General features: G+C 41.6%; 1 protein-coding gene across 2 annotated transcripts in view; it reads right to left on the bottom strand.

The window, feature by feature from the left end:
- Positions 1–8,203, bottom strand: part of SLC25A36 (solute carrier family 25 member 36) — a 36,022-nt gene extending 27,819 nt beyond the window's left edge. Inside the window, exon 1 of one of the 2 annotated variants that reach the window (XM_044251480.1) lies at positions 7,982–8,203. In XM_044251480.1, the coding sequence (XP_044107415.1) occupies positions 7,982–8,022 (41 nt within the window). In that variant the 5' untranslated portion in view covers positions 8,023–8,203. The remainder of the gene's footprint in view (positions 1–7,981) is intronic. The other variant, XM_044251479.1, reaches the window with a different exon arrangement.
- Between the last annotated feature and the right edge of the window lie 4,105 nt (positions 8,204–12,308).

The raw sequence follows: 12,308 nt of genomic DNA, 5'->3' as shown, positions 1-12,308 counted from the left end.
AAAGTAATGAGGATCTAAATTACACAGAGCTGGGGAATGGTTTAAGTGGGTGTACACACAAGCACTTAGGCTGTCCTGAAGCAATTTTATGTTACGAAATTCAACAGGTATGTAAGCATAGGGGTGACACTCCAGTATCTCTCATGCTGTTTTTATCTTCAAGCCATTTAAAATTACCATGCATGCTGAAATCAGAAGAATTGATGCAGTGAACAAAACTACTGGAGTCAAACATTTAAAATCTCTCCTCATGAAAACGGGGTTAACTATACATTATTTCCTCTTCACGTCAAAAATCGCGTATTTTAAAGAAATATGCCACAAGGACAGAGGGAGCCAGGGAGAAATGAACAAGACCCAAGATTCCAAGCAATGAAGCATAAAGGAAGGGATTTTTAATGACTTACTAGCAAGGAGGCAAAAAGAACTGCAGAAGGAAATACGGAAGAAAAGCCCTGCAGAATCTCAGAGGCCTGAAGATCAGTGCACAAAGTATTCAAGATGGAGGTGAGGCAAAGAACCGAAAACAGAAGGACTGGCTGATAGGCTACACAGCAAAGGGGCGATATCCAGGTGGGATCTACCCCCACTCCTCACACACTGGGTGAAACTATATTCCCAGGCAGAAGCCTAATTCTCTAAAGAACATGAGAATTCGGGGTGCCTGGTAGCTCAGTGAGTTAAGCCTCTGCCTTCAGCTCAGGTAATGTTCTCAGGGTCCTGGGATCAAGCCCAGCATCAGGTTCTCTGCGGGAGCCTGCTTCCCCCCCTCTCTCTGTCTGCCTCTCTGCCTACTTGCGATCTCTCTTTCTGTCAAATAAATAAATAAAACCTTAAAAAAAAAAAAAAAAAAAGAACGTGAGAATTCAAGAATCTCAGAGGTCAGGCTTCACAGGTAACAATCAATAGATTCCAAAAAAATCAAAACAAAAACCAAAATGAATCCCTATACCAAGGTGAGCTACTACAATCTTTTAAAATATTGGGAACAAAGATCTCATCAACTTCCACACAAAGCATAAAAGGTTTTTTAACAAAGGAAATGTCAAAAAAGCATCAGAATTCCCAACTGCAGAAGATTATGGATTCTAGAATTCTATAGCAAACCTACCTATCAAGCAGAAAAAATAAATACACTGCAGACAAATAAATATTTAATAAATTTCCTACCTTATACCTTATCTTAGCTACTAAAGAATGTGTTCTACAAGTTAAGGGATTAATCTAAAAAAGAGGAGGGAATATTCCAAGTTATTATGTTGTACACCTAAAACTAATACGCATTATAGGTCAATTACATCTTGATAAAATGGGGATGGGGGGTGGGGACTGAATTTAGGAAAAGAATGAGTAACCTAGGAGAGCAAGAAAGGAATCCCAAGATGACAGTGAAAATGTCAGGCTCAGAAAATAACCAGCCCAGAAAGGATTCACACAGTTCAGAGGGATGAAGATAGTCAGGAAAAAAAAAGACAAATGAATATATTTGATGATATGAAACTAAATATTCAAGTACTCACATAATTAAACAAACATTTTGAAATGTGTAGCAATTATTAATTCCAAGGGGAGGAAATGAAGATATTCAAGAAAGAAAAGGTCAACAACTGAGCCCTCCAATCAACAATATACTACCACAGTAAGCTATGCATTATCTATTGATTTAACTAAAAAATTGTTATGTAACTAACTATATATTGAGAGAACAGAAAGAAAGGAGAAATAGGGAATTGTATAACTAAATCCTCATCTTTTCTTTTTTTTAAAAGATTATTTATTTATTTGAGAGACAGAGAGAGAACACAAGCAGGCAGAGCAGCAGTCAGAGGGAGAGGGAGAAGCAGGCTTCTGCTGAGCAGGGAGCCCAAAGTGGGGCTCAATCCCAGGACTCTGGGATCATGACATGAACAGAAGGCAGCCACTTAACCAAATGAGCCACCCAGGTGCCCCTTAAATCCTCATCTACCAGAAGAGAAAGTATGAAGAAAATTCTACACAGCTGAGACAAGAAGAAGTTCCCACTAGGAAGGAAATGTGGGAGGAGAGGAGTTGGGGAATGCTGTTTAATAAAAATCTTACAGCAGCTTTTTAAAAAATACTATACGCACACATTTATTTTTAAAATAAACAATCAAAAAAACTTATCAGTATCTTTTTCTTTTTTTTTTTTTTAACAGCAGTTTTTAACTGGAGAATGTGGTTGATGCTTCTGGGACCTACTTACTGGACCCCATGAAAAAATGGTATGCAATTGTCTTTGACTCAGTTACTCCAAAATAAATCCAGAATCTTAACCACTGCTCATCAATTCCATCCTGGTCTAAGCCACTGATCTCTGCTGTAATTCTAATTAGAATTTATTATTATGACCCATGCTCCCACCTCAGAATTTCTACTCTTGGCCGTTTCGTCTTCCATTCTTGCCTTGAATTGAAGAGCCAGTTACTAGCTCACCTCTTTATCTTTGCTCAATTGTCACTTCTCACTTATGTCCTCTCTGATCACCATATATAAAATCTTTCACACTCTTGAGCCACCTTTCTTGCACTACTCTTCTCTACAGCCCATACTACCCACTTAAAATACTAAGTATTTTATTTACTTTATCTTCTGTATTTCCTGATGCTACAATGAAAGCATCAGGAAATCAGCAATTTATATCCACTTACCACAGACTGCCTTCAGCTCAGGTCATGATCTTCGTTCGAGTCCCAAGACTGAGTCTCACATGGGGATCCCTGCTCAGCAGGAACTCTGCTTCTCCCTCTGACCCTCCCCCATCTCCTGTTCTCTCTCTCAAATAAATAAATAAAAATTTTTTAAACTTTTTTTTTAAAAAGGAGGTAGTAAACAGTGTATTTGGCTCAACTTCCTTACTCTGCAGATGAGGAAACAAAAATCCTGCAAGGGAAAATTAGTTGCTCTAAGTTGACAGTCAACTAAAGAACAAACCAAATCTGATTTTTAAGTCCAGCTCCTTCCCTTTCAAATCTCTGAATTCAATTCCACAAGAACTATTTTACATGAAGACACAGTATATCCACATGCACAAACATTCCACAGAATACTTACTATTTTTAGAAGGTTGGTCACAAACCAACCAAATTGATTTTATAATCCACTAATAGGTTCCTATACAATTTGAAGCATGCTGTTCTATGCTAAATTAGATGCAATTCAGCCAGGAAGGATATAAAGGGAAAAATGTGTTCTTCTGGGTTTTTTTTTGGGGGGGGGGCAGGTGTTAGTGAGGATGGTAGGGATGAGAGGAAGAATGGGACAGACAGGGAGAGAGAAAATCCTAACAGGCTCCAGGTCCAGCGCTGAGCCTGACACACACTTTATCTCATGACCCTGAGATCCTAACCTGAGTGTCAAATCAGGAGCTGGGCACTTAAACAACTGAGCCACCCAGGCACCCCTCTTCTGTACAGTTATTATTACAAATCTTAAATAGCTTGTGATAGAGATAACTTCTACCTACTGGTCAATTTAGTGCCAACATTAAAGCAGCATACTACTTAACAGGTGGAGGCTAGGGACAATGCATTCTCAGCTTCAAAACTAAAGGGATAGGAGTACAACTAAAATATATTGAATATATACTGTGTGCCTCATTTATTAATCTACAAGATTTTGGACAGCACAATTATTTAATTAAGCAAGTCATAAAACAAAAGACTAGAAATTATTTCTTAAACATTCTATATAAAAACCATAATATTTAAAATTATTTTAGTTTTATTCTATTCTCCCACAAAGAAAGTTTCTAAACAATGAATATGGATTTAAATTGTTTTACTATTTATAATAAGAAAACTCTACATGAACACTGATTTGCACAGCCAATATAATGCTTTAAAATATTAGCAAGATAGGGCCCCTGGGTGGCTCAGGTCTTGATCCCAGGGTCCTGGGATCCAGTGGACCAGTCTTCCGGCTCAGCAGGGAGTCTGCTTCTCCTTCTCCCTGCCTGCTTGTGCTCGAGTTCTCTCTTAAAATACAAAATCTTAAAACAACAACAACAACAACAACCAAAAAACCAAAAACTAGCAAGATAGAAATGTAGAATGTGGTGCGGCTAGGAGGCATCCAGGATCAAGAAGGCCACGTGGAAGACCCTGTCATTTACAACAACACAAAAGAACATAGAAGACATTATGCTAAGTGAAATAAGTCAGACACAGAAAGGAAAAAATGGCATGATCTCACTATTACATAAAATCTAAAGTCAAATAAGACAGAACCATACAGGGTAGTCAGCAGGGGCAAGAAGGTGTGGAAAATGTTAGAATATTAGTACAAATCTGCAGTTATGTAGGATGAATAAGTCTAAAGTTCTAATGTATAGCATAATGACTAAAATTACTACTACTATACTGAACCCTGGAAATCTGCAAAGAGTAGATTTCAGGTGCCATCACAAAAAATGGTAACTACACCAGATGTTATGTCATAATCTTTTCACTATGCATACGGATTATCAAATCATCATGCTGTATACCTTAAATATATACAATTAAGAAAGGCCATGTGAAGAAGCTCCTATGATTACCTTAGTATGAGGTACTGAAGGCTAACAAGGGTGACAAAGGCATATAGAGGCTTTCTAACATCCAATTATCCTCAAGTCTCTCTGGTTCTACATTCTAAACTTCCTCTCACATTTCCCCTCACCATCCCCATTCCAAGTGCCTTAAGCAGGCCATCAATTCCTTTTTGCCTTGTAATGCTCCTGAGTCCCTCTGTCCATGATGTGGCCAATGAGTTAAGACCAGTTGCTTGTAAGTTATCACTAATGTAATTTGCTACTAATAATAAAGTACTAAGTTGTAGCTTTATTGTAAGGAAAAAAAAAGTTCCAATGCAAAGTTGCTTGCTCATTTTCTTTCTTTTTTTTTTTAAAGTGCTTGCTCATTTTCTTTAAGTGCTTTGATTGGCAAAGAATTCCAAGGAAAGAATAGTGAAGTTTGATAGCTGAAGAGCATACAAATTCATTATTGTATAATATCAAAAACCTAGAAAGGACAGTTTCTACGGTTTATCTGAGACAATCTCTTGCTAGAAAAAAAGCAAACTGTCTCTTAGTGGATAGCTGACCCAACTCTACACAATATACAGTTCTATTAAAGAGTTTAATACACAAATAGTCATTAAAAATACAGCTTAAATTAAATCTTACTTACATCCTTTTGACAAGTTGTTAGGAGTTGCCTCCATAACACGACTGACCTAACCAATGACCTTACAAACTCTGAATTAACCCTGGCAAAAAATATAATGGAACCAAAGGGTGTCTTAAAGAAAGAATAAGTTAGTAATGTGACTATGTCACCCACATCCAAGGTCCAAGCTCTAGTCTGTCGCAAATGTTTCCGATTTAATAATACAGACCATTCATTGGAAATCTGCAAGAGTCTGATAAACACATACTTGAATACAATTACAATCATCAGGGAAACAATCCAAAGGCCCCATACTCGGGCAATTTTTGCCTAAGATTAAATGCCACTGCAAAACATTATTTAGATTTTTAAAACATACTGAGTTTTCAGAACTTAATCTAAATGATACCTGTATGTGAAGCAGCCCAGTCACAACAGCTAATAAAAAAGATCTCTCCCCTCTTCCGTAACTACTTATTATTGCTAAAGTGAAATTAACTTTCCTAACTCCTAATTAACATAAGTCTAACAGGATAAAAATGAAATCTAGCTTTCTAAGAATGTACCAGAAGTGATTGCCTAAATAAGCAACTTTCATATATAAAAGAATTCAACATCTTCAATTAAGAACAATGTAACTGCCACAACCCAACATCATTTCCAAAAGGTCACCATACAGACCTCCAGGATATTCTACAATATTGGTGTTATGTAATATAGAGCTGGAAGGATCTGTAGAGATTATTTACCTCTCATTTTACATGTATAGAAAGCTGTTTGACCTTGGGTAAATCAATACACCTCAGTAATTTTCCGTATTTTTAAGGGGCTGAACCAGATGATCTTTACCATCCTAGTCCTAATATTTCTCTAAAAATGATAAACCAGGGGGTAAAAAAAAGGTAAATTGCAACAAATTATGCAACCACATATAACTATAAAACCAAGAGATACAAAGGAATTTACAAGGCTGATCACCTATGCTGTGTCAGGCTTTATTCCAGTACTTCATTTAATACTCTCCATAACCTGCAGATGCTAGGTTCTTTGGGGGTAGGGGAGGCTTCTAAATCTATTGGTGTTTAGATGCTGCAAAAACTCCATTTTTGCTCTTAAAGAAAAAGCTAACCAGGAGGTCCTTTACATGCATTAGTAACAAAAAAGTGACAGATGATCTTAATCCAAACAGGGAACTTAGTGCAATCAAGCTAACATGCCCTACTTTTAAAAACACTTGACATATGAATTGTGAATGCAGAGTAATAGAAATGTTAGGACCTGGGAAGGGCCTTAGAGATCATATAGCACACCCTCCTCAATTTACAAATGAAGCCAATTAAAATAAAAGGTTTTGTCCATTTTTCACTCATATTAAAATAGCAGCCATAAGTAGATGTGCAGTCTCCTTTCAGATACATTACCTCAATTATATGAGGAAGCCTGATAATTTGCCTAACACATATTTACAAGAACATCTACATGGCTAATTTTTTTAAAAAGATTTAATTTGCCAATATTATTGGTTAATGTATCAGAAATATGGATTACTGGCAAAAGTGTCAGAAATATGGAAAGTAAACTCCGTCTAAACTTTGTCTCACGGATTAAAAGGAAAGTATTTTTTATTCCAGATCAGTGGCTGGCCCATGACTAGTTTACAATAAAAGTTTGCTGACGGAATGTGCCAACCCAAGGAAAAGTATTATCATCACTGGCAATAAAATCTTAACAGTGGCCGACTGAAAAACAAACTACGTTTTAAGGGGATGCAACTTTACATCGTCATATAGACATAAAAGAGCCTCAGCATAATTCACCGCAGACATTTTTTGATGACTATGATCCTACAGATAAGCAACTCTTACACTTAACAATGCTAGGATTCCCCCAAATAATTTGGAAGGAACAAACCTAAAAAAGAGACTCAACTGGCTCAACAAAGTATCTGTAGCCTTTAGGTTGGCAATCAGGGAGGCTTTAGGCTTAGTCGTAATCTCATACACACAGTAACTATCGCCAAAGCATTTGACCTCTCCCTACCCCCGACTTTCTCCTTTAAGCAGACGAAGAACAGAGGGTACACAAGAGGGCTGGTTTTCGAGAAAGAATCTGACCCCAAAGGCAATGCCGCTTTGCACGCATCTTGCAACCTGGAGAAGCTCGGGAAGAAAATTTTCCAAGAGCGAGGATCCTTCAGCTCCCGCGGTGAGCAGTGAAGTCTCCCCGCAGGTGCGGGGCGCCCTCCCCCCAACCCCAACCCAGGGCCCACCCGCGCAGCAAGGGCGGGGAAATCAGCTCCCTGAGGTCCGAGGTGGGGCGTGAGCGACGTGAGGAGGCCTCGCTGCCCGCGAGGCAAGGCAGGAGGGAGGAGGCGGTCCCGGCGCCCATTTTGTCCTCGGCCTCCGCACCCCCGCCCCGTCCCTCAGGCCTAGAAACCTCCGCGAGGCCTGCACCACGCTCCTTCCCACGGCCCCGCATCCCGGACACGCGCTAGGCCGCTACCCGCGGCCCCAGCCCGCTCGGTCCTCCCGAGCCCCGCCCGCGGCTCCTCCGGCTTGCAGCTTCCGCCCCAGCCTTGCCGCGTCTCCGCGGCCCCCAAGGCTGATGTCCCGCCCCAGCTTCGTCCCTCATCTTCCCCTGCCCCGCCGGGCCTCAGCCTCCTCAGCACGCCCGGCTCAAGCCTCCTCCCCGCCGAGCTTCGCCCTCTCCGCCCAGCGGGCTGGAGCCCCCTCCCTCGTTCCTCTGGCCTGCGCGTCAGACCTCGGCCTCAGCCCAGCACCCTCGGCCCCAGCCTGCACGCCTTGTCTGGACCGTACCCCCCGGCAAACAGATGCACAAGCGTGTCCCTCTGGGTCATTCTCTCTTCCGCATGTCCTCCGAGCGCTGAGGCGGGACGCAGATCCGGCCACCCGCGACGGCCGGCAGCTTCGGTCCCGGTCTGGAGCCGCACGGCGCCCCGGGGACTGCGAGGGGCAGGCTAGCGGAGACGAGACTGCAGGAAGCAACGGCGCGGCCCTCCCCGCGGCGTTGGAGCCGCGCCGCCTCCTGCTCCAGCTGGGCGCCCGCGACCTGGGCGGGAGAGCGGCGCGGCGGCGGCGGGGCGAGGCTGCGTGCGGGGGCTCTGATATTCCGGTGACCTCCGACATAAACAGAAGCTTCCATTGGCCTGCGCTGCGTGACGTCAGGCGGCCGGCACGCCGCTTTCACGTGATCGCCGAGGACCTTTTTTTTTTTTTTTTTTTCAATGAAAGGGACCGTGAGGCAGGGCGGAGCGTGTGTCCTGGGGGTAGTAGGTCACTGCTCTACTGCGTCTAATCCCCGGCGGGGAGGCTGCACCGGTGCCACCTGGGCCCGGCCCGGCAGGCTGACGGGAGCCCCACGCCCCAGCCCAGACCACGTGAGAAACCGTCTGGACTCAAGTTCGCCAGCTTGCCCGGTCTCTGACCTTTTTTTTTTTTTTTTTAAAGATTATATTTTCTTGGGACGCCTGAGTGGCTCAGTGGGTTAAGCCTCTGTCTTCTGCTCAGGTTATGATCTCAGGGTCCTGGGATTGAGCCCCACATTGGGCTCTCTACTCAGCAGGAAGCCTGGTTCCCCCTCTCTCTCTGCCTGCCTCTCTGCCTACTTCTGATCTCTCTCTCTCTCTGTCGAATAAACAAATAAATAAATAAAATCTTTTTTAAAAATTATTTTTTCTTAAATGGCAGATCTGGGTTTACAACAAAATTGATTGGGAAGTACAGAAATTTTTGCATTCATCCCCCGTTTGATTCACTTTTTGAAAATTGGATTTATGGCATTTCTGCTTCCTAGTATCTTCCCTAGGTAGTGCCTGGGAAAGACTTTTACAAGGGTAAAATATTTACAAACAGTGCTTGTAATAGAAAATTGTGGTCAGTAGGGAAGGGAGAAACAAATCATTGACTGTTCCTACTGTTTAATGTGCAGTAGTTGGAGTAATTCCTACTCCAGTGTGACAAGGAGTAAGACAGATCCATATGGAAAAAAGAAACTCTAAGGTATAGTGACAGGCAAACAATTTAAAAACTAACGTTTGTTTTAGAAAGAATGAAGAGAATTAAGATTTACTAGTTCTTCTAACCAGCGAATGTGTTATATATACTACATAAGTCAAAGACTCAGGGAAAGCAAATGCTTTATTCAGAACACAGTGACTAAAATATTTTTAATTTTGTTTTTGTAATTATTTTTCAGTTGCATAAAAGTACAGAAAATAATATAACACATAATCTGTACTCATTACATAATCTGTACTCATCCTGAACAAATGTTAATATTTTCCACCTACTTGTTGGGTAACTTCCATTCCACCTGGAAGGCCCTCACCACCCTTTCCCACCCATGAGGGATTATCCAGGGCCTCCCTTACTTTCCTTCCAGGGTCATGCTCTTCATGGAGTCCTCCTTGATTGCCTCAGCTCTCTGTGCTCTTCACGGACCCCTAAATTCCTACAGAATGTACAGACTGCATGTTGCTGGCAAATGCCACTGTTAATATTCAGCTGTAAAATGAGCATATGAGTACTCCACTTCTCAAGGTAGTTGTGGGGACTAAATGCATTAAAATGCATCGACAGCAGTGCTGTATAAGTACTACTTATAAAAATTAGTAGTATTATTTTACTGTCTTGTAGTCTTAACAGAACTAGCCGCAAGGGGTGAGGGGGATAGGGGGGAGTGGGTGAGTGCCTGGCTGTGTGAGTAGGTAGAGCACGACGAGACTCTTGGTTTCTAGGTGGGGAGTTTGAGCTCCAAGTTGGATGCAGAGATTACTTAAAAAAAAAAGAAAAAAGCTAAACAAAAAATGGCAGCTGATATTTCTTCAACACTTACTAATATGCCAAGCTCCAATCTAAGCGCCTTACAACACTTTCTTATTAAATTCTCACAACTACCCTGTGGTAAGTAATATATATTATTGCTCAATTTTCCATAAAGAGCCTAAGGTGTAGAATAATTAAGTAACTTGCCCAAGATTAACCAGTTCATTCAGAAGAAGTTTGGATTTGAATCCAGGAGAATGTGTCTGATTTCAGAGCTTCAGTTGTTAGAATCATAACTGCCCATTAGAGGAGGAAAATTTTGGACAAACAAACAAACAAAAAACAATAAAGCCCCAGAAAAATAAAAATAAAAATTGCACTCAGATGTACTACCCCAAAACTATTGTATTAGCATTTGGGGATCCCTTCTTTTTTAATAGCAGGGGTATCATTGGGGGTATCATTTACATGCCATCAGCCACCTAAAGTGCCTAATGTAGTGTTTTTTTGTAAATTCTCATAGGAGTACAATCATCACCAATATCTGATTCTAGAGCATTTTCCTCACCCAAAAAGAAACCCTACATTTGCTAGCAATTGCTTCCATTCTTCTCTACCCGTCTTCTGCAACCACTAATCTACTTTCTCTCTTCCTGGATTTGCCTAATCTGGACTTTTCATATGAAAGGTTTCTGGTTTCTTTCACTAAGCATAACGTTTCCAAGGTCCATTCAGGCTGTAGCACATATCAGTGTTTCATTCCCTTTTACAACTGAACAATAATATTCCATTGTATGGATACACCCCATTCTGTTGATATAGTCTCACCTGACGGCTCTTTGGATTGCTTCTTTTTTTGGCTCTCATGAATAATGCTGCCACAAATGTGCCATTTGTGCACAAACACACATGTTTAATTCTCTTGGTAATATGCTTGGGAGTGGAATTGCTGGATCTTAGGAGAAATCTGTTTAACCCTTTGAATACCTGCCAGACCCTTTTCCAAAGTGACTGCACCATTTTAGGTGTATTTCTTTTAAGACAATAGCTCTAGCTCCCTGTTTTTGACATAGTGAATGTCATAGTAATTACATTTAATGAAGCTTTTAAAACTGGTAAGGAGGGAGCCAGAATTCTTAGGTGTAACAGTTATATCCCCAGTGAGCAATAACAGATCATTTGTGACCCTTTCCTTTTGAACTTCCTTCAGATGCCATCTTGGAAGGAGACTCTGCCCCCTGCTTGGTCTGCCTGGTACGTCATGGGGACCGCCCACTGGCCTGTGGTTGCTGAGATCATCATTCTTGTGGAGATCCAGGGTTGGGTTGGTTGTCACACTTGCTGAAGTTTCACGGCACTGCTATCCGCCTGCTCTTTTATAACCCTACTGCTGGCTAGAGCACATCCTTTAGGACTAGCGCAAAGAGGTTTCTTGAGCTGCTAGGTGCTTTTCCAGGAGAAGGATGTTAAAGCAGGGTGAGTGGAGCTGAGACATCGCTTTAGGGTCAGGCACACCTTCAACTACCACCCTTCCCTCTCCCACCCCTACTCCTGCCCAGGGGTCTTCTGGGAGTTGTAGTTTTTTTGTTTTTGTTTTTTTTTAAATTAAATCTAGAAAGAGAAACTAATGGGGAAAGGGTGGGCACAACCGGATCCTCATCTCAAAACAAACAAAAAGCTCACTGTGAAGTAGAGGGGACTGCTTTCTCTGTCCTGGTTGGTACTGGCCTTGAATTTTATTTGCTAATGGGCTAAAGAAAAGCTTTTAGTAGCTATTTGTGGGGGAGTGGCGTGTAGATGAAACACTGATGCCACCCTTCCCACACACTTCGATTTTATTAGTCTTGGAGGTGCAGAAAATTTGTATGAGTTTCAAGCTTTGGATTAACAACATTAGTTTTATTATTATTATTATTATTATTTCTAAAGTTTTATTTATTTAAGTAATATCTACACCTAACCTGGGGCTCATACTTGGGACCCCAAGATCTAGAGTCACCTGCTACTCCAACTGAGCCAGGCAGGCGCCCTGGCAACATTATTTTTAAAAGTTTGGATGAGGGGCGCCTGGGTGGCTCAGTGGGTTAAAGACTCTGCCTTCGGCTCAAGTCATAATCCCCAGAGTCCTGGGATCGAGCCCTACATTGGGCTCTCTGCTGAGCAGAAAGCCTGCTTCCTTCTCACGCTCTCTCTCTGCCTGCTTCTCTGCCTACTTGTGATCTCCCGTCTGTCAAATAAATAAATAAAATCTTAAAAAAAAAAAAAAGATTGGATTAGTTTACAACTCCAAGAGGCACGTGCTCTCCTAACTGAGCCAGTCAGAGGCCCCAGGATTGTTGTTGTTAAATCTCTGTATCTT

This window comes from Neovison vison, chromosome 6, assembly GCF_020171115.1.
Source record: "Neovison vison isolate M4711 chromosome 6, ASM_NN_V1, whole genome shotgun sequence".
In the NCBI taxonomy this organism is placed as follows: Eukaryota; Metazoa; Chordata; class Mammalia; order Carnivora; family Mustelidae; genus Neogale; species Neogale vison.
The sequence above is the reverse complement of the archived record's forward strand: the minus strand, read 5'-3'. Positions and strand labels throughout refer to the sequence as shown.